Source organism: Muntiacus reevesi, chromosome 1, assembly GCF_963930625.1.
Source record: "Muntiacus reevesi chromosome 1, mMunRee1.1, whole genome shotgun sequence".
Classification (NCBI taxonomy): domain Eukaryota; kingdom Metazoa; phylum Chordata; class Mammalia; order Artiodactyla; family Cervidae; genus Muntiacus; species Muntiacus reevesi.
This window is the reverse complement of record NC_089249.1, coordinates 159,272,586-159,286,605: the sequence shown is the minus strand read 5'-3', so window position 1 is coordinate 159,286,605 and position 14,020 is coordinate 159,272,586. Positions and strand designations below refer to the sequence as shown.

At 42.4% G+C, this 14,020-nt stretch overlaps 1 protein-coding gene and 1 non-coding gene across 3 annotated transcripts in view; both read left to right on the top strand.

The window, feature by feature from the left end:
- Positions 1-767: 767 nt before the first annotated feature.
- Positions 768-840, top strand: TRNAS-GCU (transfer RNA serine (anticodon GCU)). The gene has a single exon. It is a non-coding gene; the product is annotated as a tRNA-Ser (tRNA).
- A 1,511-nt stretch (positions 841-2,351) lies between these two features.
- NASP (nuclear autoantigenic sperm protein) overlaps positions 2,352-14,020 on the top strand; it is a 29,242-nt gene continuing 17,573 nt past the window's right edge. Inside the window, exon 1 of one of the 2 annotated variants that reach the window (XM_065914072.1) lies at positions 2,352-2,533. In XM_065914072.1, coding sequence (XP_065770144.1) covers positions 2,475-2,533 — 59 coding nt within the window. In that variant the 5' untranslated portion in view covers positions 2,352-2,474. The remainder of the gene's footprint in view (positions 2,534-14,020) is intronic. The other variant, XM_065914081.1, reaches the window with a different exon arrangement.

Sequence of the window (14,020 nt, the reverse complement as noted above, 5' to 3'; positions counted from 1 at the left end):
CAAAGGAACGGGGAGAAAGTGTGGTAGGAAAACCAGGTGAAGGAAGAGGAGTAGTATGAGATGAATTTTGGAAAGGTGAATTGAAGCCAGATCATGTAGGACTTGTAGATAATGATAAACAGCTCAAAATTTCTTCTAACAGCAATGGGAAGCTATTTCAGGAGAGTGACATGATCTGATTTACACTTTAAAAAGATTTTTTCTGGAGAGGGTTAAGTAGAGATCAGAAGGTATGCAGTAGTACAGGCAAGAGATGAGTGGTGGTAGTAAAAACTGAAGGTAGTGGATGGATTTAAAATCCATTTTTTATAAGACTGAGTTCCTCAGAGACCATGTATTTTGTCCTTAGGACTTAGAATAAAGCCTTGAGAAATTATAGCTGTTCAGTGAATATTAGTATAATGAGGGACTTCCGTAGTGATCCAGTGGTTGAGAATCCATCTGCCAATGCAGGGGACATGGATTCGATTCCTAGTCCAGGAAGAACCCACATGGCATGGGGCAATTAAGCCTGGATGTTGAAACTACTGAAGCCCACACACCCTAGATCCCGTGCTCAGCAACAAAAGAAGCCACCTCATTGAGAAGCCCAAACACCTCAACGAGAAATTAGCCCCTGCTGGCCACAACTAGGAAAAGCCCCTGCACAGCAATGAAGACCCTGCACAGCTAAAAACAAAATAAAAATATTTAAAAAATTTGTATAACAAATGAGTGGATCACACAAGTTTCTGGACTGGACTTGTCAGGCCCTACTCCTGGCTGCTTCCCTGATGGCTCAGATGGTAAAGCGTTTGCCTGCTATGCAGGAGACCCGGGTTCGATCCCTGGGTCAGGAAGATCCCCGGAGGAGGAAATGGCAACCCACTCTAGTACTCTTGCCTGGAAAATTCCAGGGATAAAGGAGCCTGGTAGGCTACAGTCCATGGGGTGCAAAGAGTCGGACACAACTGAGCAACTTTACTTCACTCACTCCTGGCTGCTAGGACTCTGAAGAGATCTCCCTGGAGCTCAATCCTCCAGTCACTGTGTTATCAGACTGTTGTAGCCATTTAGTAAATGGTTAGCATGACCCAGGCATAGTGCTGATTTTTGAAGCATCATCTCGAATTCTCACAATATTCTTAAAGGGTGGATACTGATATTGTCCTCATTTTACATTTAATCTTATATGGTTACTTGACTTGGCTCAGGTCACCCAGCTATAAAGGGAGAACCCACATCTGTTTGCTACAGGAATTGGCATTTACAGGAATTGGCTCTTTTCCCCTGAAAATTCCCAACTGCCTGAGTCTTGACAGGCTGGAATAAGAACACTCCCCAGGAATCTTTCGCAGTATGTCTGAACCTGGACGAAAATAAAATTACTGTTCTGATCACGGTAGGCAAGGCCATGGTGGAAGGCAATGGATGGTGCTCCAGGTGTGAGGAAGTGCAATCATTTCAGCCTGCCAGTTGCACTCAGCCAGCTGCAGGAAACGAGGCACACTACTTCCCATAAACGATTTGTCTTGCAACTTTCTGCGCTAGTCAAACCTTCTCTGAATTTTGGTTTCCATTTCTACCAAATGGGGCTGAGAACACCGTTGTCACTAGTAAGCTTTGGTGTAAAGTTAAGTAAGACAGTTAATAGCCTTAGATGTTTAATCACAGTGCCCCCGCATGTAGTGGAGAAACGATAAGATAAATCGAAGCTCGATAAATCGTAATCAGCTAGTCAGATTTGGAGTCTGGGGTCGGGTCTAAGAGGATGGCGTCAGCGGATTGGGCCAGTCGAAGCGGGGCGGGTCCAGAGGGAGGAGCCAGCTGCGTCCCGCCACAGCCCCGAGCTCTGAATCAAGCGCGGTAGTTTCAAGCGGTGACCAATCCTAGGACAGCACTGTTTTGCGTCAGTTGTTGCGGAGGTTCAGAGCCACGCGTCTCTCACCGATAACAGTTCTAGCCGTTGCAGGTATACCCGTGCTCGGCTCCTGCGTGTCCATCCGTTACGACTCAGAGGACAGAGAGAAAGTCACAGTTCCCCTCCTAAGTATCGGGCCTAGAAAGAGACTCCAGGCTACTCGCTCCAAACATGTAGAGCAGCACTAGCTTCTTTTCTGGAAGCCGCTGGCCAACGTCCAGTTAGGAGCTGTAGTGCCAAAATCCTAGTTCTTACGCGACTTGCTAGAGAAGCAAAAAATTGCTTTCTTCGAGGAAGGCAGACTAGGGAGGAAAGGTACCCGGCAGAACCAGATGGTGCGGGTGGGGGATATCCTTGGGTTGGTTTGGGGCTGGGTCCTGGCCCTTTAAACTCGAGGGGGAGGATCCGGAAGTGGATAGGCGGGGCGAAGGGCCCTGGTATATAAGAGGACCCAGCCGCGCGGGGTCTCCAATCTGCCATTTTCTGTCCCTGAACAAGTCTCTGGTGTCCCGAATTCCGTCTGTTTTTCTCACAGGCTGTGTCCCGTCCGTTGGCCCACCACCTCAGGGGAACGATGGCCGCAGAGTCCACAGCCACTGCCGCCATCACCGCAGAGCTGGTTTCCGCCGACAAGTAAGCCGGACTGTGGAGAGCTTGAGGCACTGGCCAGTCCTCAGGGAGGGGGTGGTGGACGGAGGCTCCCTGGGAGGGGCAGACCGGAGGGTTGGAGGACGTGCCTTCCAATGAACAACCGTCGCTATTCGGGAACGCTCGGACACTGGAGAAGCTCACCTCTGGTAGAGTCTCTCTCAATATCAGTAACGCCGTTCGGCTGGCGCCCCCTGCCCCGCTTTTCGCGGCCGCCATCTTGCCGGGGGCAGCGGTGGCTGTCTCCATTGCCTGCCCCTCTCTTTCCTCCCCCGGCCTGGGGCTATCGGTGGGGGGGCGGGGCCCAGGCGCCCCGGTGTGCCTTCATGCCCCTGCTATCCCCACACAACTGGTGTGCGCCTGCGGTCGTATTCTCAAACACCTCGGGAAAATAACCAACAGAGATTTGGCGCCAAAAAAAAAAAAAAAAAAAAAAACCTGCACGAGGAAGGAGGCTGGACTGGTGGCTCGGGGTGGGCGGGACCTCTAGGGGGCGGGGTCGTGCGCTGATGCGTTCGCTTCCCTCCGCGGGCTCTGGAGAAGGGGGCGGGGCCCCGAGGAGGCGGGAAAACTCCATTGTTTGGGGCTGTGCGGCTCGCGGTCCGCCTCGGACTTCCGTGGTGGGACACCGGGAAGCTTGTTCCCCGCGGTCTCCTTGCTCACCTGGTACCCTCCTACCCACAGCTAGGCCCATTTCTTTTTGTGGTGGAGAGCATCGTGGTTCTTTTTGATTTTAGCAATGTTGGCAGGGGACTTGATTGCTTGTAGGGGACTTGATCGGGTCGTGAAGCATCTTCAGCGCTGCGTTGAGGTCTCACTTCTAGCAGCGTTTGGTTGCTAGGAGAATGGGCAGTATTATGCGTGAAGTGCAGTAGAAGGGAAGACATGATTGCTGTAAAAGCGGCACAGTGCCACTCAGGTATTTTTTGAACAGTGAAGGGAAACGGGACGTTTAATCGAAGAAACATAATTTAAATTATTAAGTGTTAGATTCTGGTTAAGCCCTAGTATTTCACGTTTTTATTCCCTCATTTCTCATCCTTCCTCCATCCCCAAAGCTTACTTGAGAGGAAATTGCATGAAAATTTAATTAGCTAGTTGGAGAGAACAATAAAGGCAGCATTCCTCAGTTAAATTCTTGGAACAGTTCAGGGGTAAGGCGTTTATGGGGGAGGGTGAAGAAAATTAACATGAATTTAGACTCTATTAAGAATGCACATTATAATTCCAGTATAACCATTGAAAAAAATAAAAAACACATAACTTTCAAACCAGTAGAGAGAAAAAAATGGAATGAGAAATAAACCTTAATTCAGAGTTGACTTTGATACCACTTTCATTACTTAAGTAGTGAACGTAGGGCCACAGTTTTGTCATCTCTAAAAAGCTGCAGTTTGGCTTCTGTTCCCTTATGCCATTTAAACAGCATTGGTAAAGTTTATCAATGACTGTCTAAATGTTAAATCAGTCCTTGTCCTCACTAGCTTTCTGAATAGTTCTAACTAATTTTTAATGTTTTTATGTTACAATAGATACAGAATATAACAGTTTGTAATGTAGTGGTAAGGAGGAATGAGAAAACATAGGAAGTCTTATGTGGTGCACTGAATTTTAGTTTAGCTGTCTTATTGTTTCTGAGCTACATAATTGTACCTTTAGATGAGAGATGCCAAAGTAAAAATGAGTGGTTTAGCTCAATCCTTAAAGTTGTGGAGTTTGTTGTTTCTGTAAGTGTAAGTTTCATCTGTGTTGCTATGAGGCTTATTTTGGTGCTTAGTATTCAGCTGTTTAAAGTGAGATCAATAACTTCTTGTATTGGGTTGGCCAGAAAGTTTGTTTGGGTTTTTTCCATAAGCTCAATAACTAGGCTTTACCATGAGATGCATTCATGTCACGGTAATTAGAATATAAGATTTAGCCAAGGTAGCTGTGTTACTAATTTTTGGTGGATTGGAGATGTTAGGCCAGTATATTAGCTCAAATGTGTAAATGAGAAGAGTCTCGGTGGACCTGCAAAAAAAAATTCCTGTTCTTACAAGATTGTTTTATTTACTCATTAATTTTTTGTGGTGTGGCATGTGGGATCTTAGTTTCCCGACCAGGACCTTGAACCCAAGCCCCTTGCATTGAAAGCTCTCGGTCTTAACCATTGGACCATCAGGGAAGCCTCTTTAGAAGATTGTTTTAAATGAAATCTGATATTTGATAATCTCAGGATGGTTTTGAGGTGAAGGACAAGAACAGATCAGAAAAATAAATGGAATATTGAGATTATTTCTGAACAAGATGAATATGACTTGTACTCTTAGGACAAGCTTTTTCATCATGACATCCATTAACTTTGATAATCTATGTGTGTCCAAAAGAATTCTTCACTTACCACTTTAAAAGCTGGGGTTCAGAGAATTTCCTGGTGGTCCATTGGTTAGGACTCAGTGATGACACTGCAGAGGGCAAGATGTGCGGCCCATCCAAAAAAAAATAAATTGTTTTAAAAAAAGCCCTGAGGTTCACCCTTAAGATTCCACACACAAAAAAAAATGTCCTTTGTTCATGGACTGGAATGCTTGATACTGTCAAGATGTTCATACTACCCAAAGAGATCTGTAGATTCAACAGTCTGTCAAAACACCAGTTTTGTAGAAATAGGAAAATGCATCCTAAAACGCATAAGAAACCTCAAGGGATCCCAAATAGCCCAAACATTTTTTTTGTTGTTGTTTTTGGCTTTTCCTTGGCCTGGGTCCTTAAGCAGTGAGAATGTGGATCCACTGGGCCACCAAGGAATTCCCTGCCAAAGCAGTTTTGAAAAAGAACAGTGTGTAAGTCTCACTTCCTGATTTCAAAACATTGCAAAGCTATAATAATTAAAACAGGGTAGTACTGGCATGATGGAGCAATGGAATGTAATAGTCCAGAAATAAATCCTTGCATGTCGTCAAATGATTTTTGTTAAGGATGCCAAGATCACTTAGTGAGGATAGGACATTCTTTTCAACAAATCGTGTTGGGACAACAGGATGTACACATGCAGAAGAATGAAGTTAGACCCTTGTATACAAAAATGAGCTGAAAATGGATTAAAGTCCTAGATATAAGGCCTTAAACTATACATCTCCTAGGAGAAAGCATAAGTTGAAAGTTCCATGGGACTTCCCTGGTTGTCCAGTGGCTAAGACTCTGTGTTTCCAGTGCAAGGTGGATTCGATCCTTGGTCAGGGAACTAGATCTCCATATGCCTCAACTAAGAGTTCACCAAAAAATAAATAAAAACAAACATTAAAAGCCCGTTGGAAATTCCTTGGTGGTCCAGTGGTTAGGATTCAGTGGTTTGACTGCAGTGGCATGGGTTCAGTCCCTGCTTGGGGAACTGGGATCCCTCAAGCCATACTCCCACCAAGGGTAGTTCTTCTGACTTACAACATTACAGATTAGTTTTGTCTGTTTTTGAATGTTATATCTATGGTATGTTATTATATGACCTCTTATACACAAATTTATGTGAACCATCCACATTACATAGTTTAGTGATTCTTTTTGCTGTGTGGGGGCCTGCTTTTGAATAGCTTTATCTGTTCTATCGTAGGTGGGTGCTGAACATGTATTTATTTGTAAGGGTATCTTAAAACTTCATGGAGGGACTTCCCTGGTGGTCCAGTGGTTAAAACTGCAGGGGGCACAGATTTGATCCCTGGTCAGGGAACTAAGATCTTATATGCCAAGTGGTGCAGCCAGAAAAAAACAAAACAAAACTAGACAGGTGATGTCTTTGATGACTAGGAGTCAAGAAAACTGGATTCTATTTCTGGCTACCATGGTGGATAGTTTTCCCATTTGTAAAATAGTAGCAGTAATGGGGAAGATTCTTTTAGGAAATTTTCTTTTAGGAAAATTTTGTGAAGCAGTTTTTTTTTGTCCTACTTAAGGCATAGTGAAAGTGTTAGTCCCTTAGTCATGTCCGATTCTTTGTGACCCCATGGACTGCAGCCTGCCAAGCTCCTCTGCCAATGGAATTCTCCAGGCAAGAATACTGGAGTGGGTAACCATTCCCTTCTCCAGGGCATCTTCCTGACCCAGATAATCTAACCTAGGTCTTCTACACTGTAGGCAGATTCTTTACCATCGGAGCCACCAAGGATTCCCTGTATTTATTGAGCATTTGTTTTATATAATGAGACAGAAAAGATCTCTGCTCTTAAATGGAGACTACTTGGGATAGAGACCATAAATATGATGTAGATTAGAGAATATCAGTGATAAAGTGCTATGCAAATAATTGCTTTACCTTCCCCTAGTTTAAAGAGATGTGAGGTAACTGGGTGGTTATTTTAGATTGGGCAATCTGGGATGGCCACAAGGAGATGAATGACCAGGAGCCAGGTATCTGAAGTTTCCATTCATGAATAGGAGAGAGTGGATACAGATACAGGCAAGTCGATGGTTTTAGTGGTTGAGGGAGACTTTCTGTCTAATGGTGTCTATTTGCTCAATGAGGGGTGAAGCAAGACCTGCTTAGAAGTAAGGGAGAATGGAATACAGTGTAGGAGATTTGAGGAGAGAAATTGTTACTTTGGAGACTTGGAAGACATATTTTAGGGAATGTAGTAGGATTGCCAATTTTGTCCTTGTTTCAGATTTGGGGCCAAGAATTAAAAAAAAAAAAAAAAAGTGCTGTTTTTTTAAGTGCATTCAGCTGCTTTTTTGGAGCAGACACAGAATAGACAGCTAGAGGGTTGAAACCACCTCTTGTGGAACTTAAAAGTTCTCTAGAAGAAAGGCCTTCTTCACAGAGTGAGGGTTTACGTTAAGGAAAAAAATTTGAAGATAAGACAATTGGAGATTCTCCCCTCCCCTCCCCCCCCAGTCTAGCAACTACCTGTTTGGTCTCTTGGTGCTTGTATTCCTTAGATAGAGCACCATCTTCTCTGCATTCAAACTTCCCAAGGTGAAGTGAAGTGAAGTCGCTCAGTCGTGTCCGACTCTTTGCGACCCCATGGACTATAGCCTACCACGATCCTCTCTGTCCATGGGATTTTCCAGGCAAGAGTACTGGAGTGGGTTGCCATTTCCTTTTCCAGGGGATCTTCCTGACCCAGGGATCAAACCTGCGTCTCCTGCATTGTATGCAGATGCTTTACTCTCTGAGCCACCAGTTGCTTTCTTTGCTTCTTCCCTTTCATAGCCAGCTTCTTTAGATAAGATTCTGCATTTCTAGTCTCCCATTTTTTCCCCTTCTATTTGCTTATACATTTAACAGATATAGTCAATATATATTTTAATATGTTGGGTTTTAGAGATACAAATATGAAGAAGATACTAGTTTCTGGTCATCAGATCACAATCTAACTGGACAGCTGTGTTCTGAGAATATACACATGTGTCCATTCTGTCTCAATTGGGCTTCTTTCCTTCATGTCATTTAAACAACATTGCTAAAAATAATCATTGTCCAAATGCTGAAGTAGTCCTTATCATTTTTAGCTTCCTAATTAGTTCTTTTTAGTACCCTTTTGCTGCCTCTGATACCAGACACTCCCTCCTTAATTTTGTTTTCCTTTGATGCGGCCTCTAATTCTTCCTATCTTTTGGTTCTTTCATTGTTAATGATTGCTAGCATCTTTTGATTCCTTATGTGCGAAGCATTGAGCTAAGCACTGTGAACATTCTCATTTAATTTTCAAAACAAGTCTTGTGAGATGGTACTATTAATAGTTGAGGAAATTTAGGTACTTCACATGGTAAGTGGCAAAGTCACTTGTCCTTAATCCTACCCTTAGTGATTCAGAATTGTTCACTTACTTTAACAAATATTGATTAGATGCCAGGCTTTGTGGTTGATTGTAGAATACAGTTTAGGATAAGATAGACATCGTTTCTCAGATCATAATCTGGATGGGAAATACAGAAAGTCAGTAGGCAGTTAGAATATAGCATGAGTTATGATTGGTGTTATGTATAGATTAGTAAATCATTTGTGTAATTGGGTAAGTTACTACTCTGGAAAATAGGATATTGACCACAAGGGTTTTTTTTTTTTTTTGGTGAGAGGATTAAATGATAATGTAATAGGTACTGCTCTATGACATGTTTGCTCTGAATTGCCTATTGAATCTTACCCATTTAGGTGTTTTATAAGCACCTCAAAACCAACTCCGAGGGACTTCCCTCGTGTTCCAGTGGGTACGACTCCACTCTCCCAATGCAGGAGGCCTGGGTTCTATCTCTGGTCAGGGAACTAGATTCCACATGATGCAATTAAGAGTTTGCATGCTGCAACTAAAGATCCCTCTTGCTGCAATTAAGACAATTCAGCCAAATAAATACATACATATTTTTTTTAAAAAACCAACCAACCAACTCTTAATATGTACCCACAGTTTTCACTAATGAATCCTGTTCTTGTACCTTACTTTGCTCAGATAGTGCTCAGTTTCCCTATCCCAGAAATAAAAATTCCAGATTCACCCTCCCTCCTTTCCCAGTTTCTAAACAGTCACCAATATTTAGTAGTTTGGTGTTTTGTAGCAGGGCTTAGAAATGTAAAGCTTAGAGGGCCAGATAGGAAAAAGTGATGTGGTGGGGATTGAAGTGAATTCTCCCTTATTAGTGTTAGGTCACTGTTCAGCTTTGCTTGACTGGGGAGAATGTATGCCACAGTGGCAGATATTTTTGATATTTAAAATATTAATTCTTTGAATAGGACATACATTCCTAGTTCAAAATCCAGAAGAGGGAGTATACAGTGAAATGTTAATTAACCCTTATTAGCATTTTCTCCTTACAGTCCACCAGTGTTCATAATTTACCAGTGTTTGTAATTTATTATGTATCCCTCAGTGGTATCTTTTGGGCTTCCCTGGTGGCCCAGTGGTCATGAATCCGCCTGCCAATGCAGGAGATGCACGTTCAATCCCTGGGTGGAGAAGATCCCTGGAAATGGAAATGGCAACCCACGCCAGTGTTCTTGCCTGGGAAATACATGGACAGAGGAGCCTGGCAGGCTACAGTTCAGGGGGTTGCAAAGAGTTGGACACGACTTAGTGACTAAACAACAACAGCAATGATATCCAATCATATAAGAGCAGATTGTAGTTATTAATTCTACATTACCGTACAAATGGAAGCACACTTGATACATCTCTGACCACTTTATTAGCAATGTATCTTGAAGATGATTCCTCATCAGGATGTAATTTCCTCATTAAGGCATAGTTTTCCTTTTTTTTTTTTTTAATTTTTTTTTTTTCTTTTTTTACACGTTCTCTCACTGTTTCCTCACTGTTATAGGGGCAACCTCTCGATTCCACCCCCTCTTGTATTCAGTCTTCACTTCTACAGCTATCCTTTTCCCCTTCTGCATTTTCCCTCCCTACTAAATCATTCACATAGTTACACAAGTTGTAATTGGGCAAGGAGGCAGAATTTTCCCTTCCAGGAAGATTTAGGGAACGAATGAGAATACATTTTGACTGTCACAGTCACGGGGGAGCCCTAGTGGTACTTGGTAGGGGCTGGGGAAGCTAATTATGTTCTATCTTATTTAAACAGGAAAACGTCCTTAAAACTCCCAATTTCCATCAATTGTTACCAACCAAATCTCAAACCCTCCACAGAGAAACTTCTTGGTAGAGTTATCTATATACACTTCCTTTTTTTTTTTAAATGGCTGCATTTTATTCTATTCTGTGGCTGTCTCATAACAGTTTTCCTTTTGGTGGACATTTGAATTCTGTCCAGAATTTAATTACTACAAATAATGCTCTAGTGAATAATCTTGTAAACCATGGACTCATCTATAGGATAAATTTCTACAAGTGGAACTGCTGGATCAAAGAGTGTTCACTTGTTATTTTTGATAGATATTGCCAATTAGACCTGTGTAGAAGTTTTATAAATTTAAATTTCTATTAGCAATATATATTTAAACTTCTGTTAGCAGTTGGTTAGCGTGCAGTACTTACACAGCAGTCCATGCAGAGCATTGCTGAGGTTGTGAGTTGAAGCCTGACATGGAGCATGACTCTCTTGGATACGCTCATGTCCCTCCTTTTGATTCCCTGGTGGCTGAGACGGTAAAGTGTCTGCCTGCAATGCTGGATACCTGGGTTTGATCCCTGGGTCAGGAAGATTCCCTGGAGAAGGCAACCCACTCCAGTACTCTTGCCTGGAAAATCCCATGGACTGAGGAGCCTGGTAGGCTGTATGGTCCATGGGGTCGGAAAGAGTTGAACACGACTGAGTGACTTCACTTTTAGCAATATATGGGAACAGTTGTTTTTCTTACATTCTTGTCTTTGAATATTTGATGGGTAAAAAATGTTTTCTCATGGTAGTTTTGTGTTTCTCTGAAGAGTATGAGCACGTATTCAGACATTTGAGCTCTTTGTGTTTCCTTTTCTGTGAGTATGCTTATACCCTTTAATCTTTTCTTGTTGGACCTTCTTTCCTGTTGATTATAATACTCTATATTTGGTAAGTTAACCTTTTGTGAAATGAATTAGATGGAGTAGAATTTATCAATCTTCTATAATTTCTGAGTTTAAAAAGGCCTTCTCCAGACGAGTTACAAAGTAATTCTCCCATGGTTTTCTTTAATAATTTTTGGTTTTACAGTTTACATAACAATTTTTCAAGAGAAGCAGAAATACAGATTTTTTTATGTGATATCTTCATAGTTTTAAATGTAGTAGCTACTGTAATTAACATTAAAAAAACAGTTGTGGATAAACATGTCTGTGTCTCAGATAAGACATGAACATTAGTGTATAATTTTTTTCCTAATCTGGTGTTTGTTACATTGTGGTCCCCAAACCAGTAGTAGCATCACCAAAAAGTTGTTAGAAATGCAAATTCCTGGACCTCATAGTAGATCCACTGAACCAGAACTCTAGGGTTGGGACTCAGCAGTTTGTTTAATTCATGTAGACTGAAATTTGAAGAATCACTGCTTTAATTATGTCTTTTCTTATGACTGTACTAGTATGGCCTTGATTGGTTCATGCCCTTTTTGTCTAGGCTACTAAGTAATAGTAGAAGTAAGTTTATCACTGCTGAGTGCTTTACAGTGCTATTTAATAATATACTGAGCTATTTCAAATCCTGAAAGATGATGCTCTGAAACTACTGCACTCAATATGCCAGCAAGTTTGGAAAACTCAGCAGTGGCCACAGGACTGGAAAAGGTCAGTTTTCATTCCAATCCCTAAGAAAGGCAATCCGAAACAGTGCTCAAACTACCGCACAATTGCATTAATCTCACACGCTAGTAAAGTAATGCTCAAAAATTCTCCAAGCCAGGCCTCAGCAATACGTGAACCGTGAACTTCCAGATGTTCAAGCTGGTTTTAGGAAAGGCAGAGGAATCAGAGATCGAATTGCCAATATCCGCTGGATCATTGAAAAAGCAAGAGAGTCCCAGAAAAACATCTATTTCTGCTTTATTGGCTATGCCAAAGCCTTTGACTGTGTGGATCACAATAAACTGTGGAAAATTCTTCAAGAGATGGGAATACCAGACCACCTGACCTGCCTCTTGAGAAACCTGTATGCAGGTCAGGAAGCAACAGTTAGAACTGGATATGAAACAACAGACTGGTTCCAAATAGGGAAAGGGGTATATCAAGGCTGTATATTGTCACCCTGCTTATTTAACTTCTATGCAGAGTACATCATGAGAAATGCTGGGCTGGAGGAAAGCACGAGCTGGAATCAAGATTGCTGGGAGAAATATCAATAACCTCAGATATGCAGATGACACCACCCTTATGGCAGAAAGTGAAGAACTGCTAAAGGGCCTCTTGATGAAAGTGAAAGAGGAGAGTGAAAAAGTTGGCTTAAAGCTCAACATTCAGAAAACATTCAGAAAAAGATCATGGCATCCAGTCCCATCACTCCATGGCAAATAGATGGAGAAACAGTGGCTGACTTTATTTTTCTGGGCTCCAAAATCACTGCAGATGGTGACCGTAGCCGTGAAATTAAAAGACACTTACTCCTTGGAATGAAAGTTATGACCAACCTAGACAGCATGTTAAAAAACAGAGACACTACTTTGTCAACAAAGGTCTGTCTAGTCAACGCTATGGTTTTTCCAGTGGTCATGTATGGGTGTGAGAGCTGGACTATAAAGAAAGGTGAGCGCTGAAGAATTGATGCTTTTGAACTGTGGTGTTGGAGAAGACTCTTGAGAGTCCCTTGGGCTACAAGGAGATCAGTCCTGAATGTTCATTGGAAGGACTGATGTTGAAGCTGAAACTGCAGTACTTTGACCTCCTGATGCAAAGAGCTGACTCGTTTGAAAAGACCCTGATGCTGGGAAAGATTGAAGGCGGGAGGAGAAGGGGACGACAGGATGAGATGGTTGGATGGCATCACCGACTCAGTGGACATGGGTTTGGGTGGACTCTAGGAGTTGATGATGGACAGGGAGGCCTGGCGTGCTGCAGTTCATGGGGTCACAAAGAGTCGGACACGACTGAACAACTGAATTGATACCCATTTTTCCTAATTTTATCCACTTCATACTTTTGTACCACAGGGTATATAAGAAGTAAATTTGATGATATTACACGTTCAGTGCCTCAGCTTGATAAAAATGTAATGATTTAGGTTGGCATCAAAACTAAATGATCTGTTTCTAGCCTTGTTCCTAGGAAGTGGGGACATGGAAAGTAGGGTGAAGGACAGTTACAGAGGTGTAAAGTTCAGGTAATTCCCTGGCGGTTCAGTGCTTAGGACTCCACACTTTCACTGCCATGGTCCCTGGTTCAGTCTCTGGTCCAGGAACTAAAGTCCTGCAAGCTATGCTGTGCAGCCCGGTCGCCGCTCCCACCGCCCCCCCTCACCAAAAAAAAAAAAAAAAGATTTAAGTATAAAAACTGAGAGTAAACATTTGGAAATGAAGAAATTTGACATTACTCTGACATTTCTGTTTTATATTACAAAAACCCATCTCTTGCACATTGAAATTGAAAGTCCGGTCCTTCGGTCACAGGTAATTTGAGAAACTACTAGAATTAGTGAAAGAAGGTATTTGAAGGTAACTAGCTATGACAGGGGCTTCCCCTGGTGGCTCAGTGGTAAAGAATCCACCTGTCAATGCAGATTCAATTCCTGGATCTTGAAGATCCCCTGGAGAAGGAAATGGCAACCCACTCCAGTATTCTTGCTTGGGAAACTCCATTGACAGGGGAACCTGGCAGGCTATAGTCCATGAGGTCACAAAAGAGTCTGATACATCTTGGCAACTAAACAACAGCAAGCTATGACATGAAGTATTTGTAGATAAGGGTCCTGGGCCATCCAGGGTTCTGGTCAGATCATTTGCCGCTTACCGTGCAGCTGAACGCATTAGCTTTTAAATTGTGCTTTTTTTCTGTCACTGTGAAGTCTGCTTATTTTCAACCCCATTTCCCTGCCCACCTCCCCTCCCCAGGACTTTTCATCAGACTTGTAAACCAATGTAATATTTAT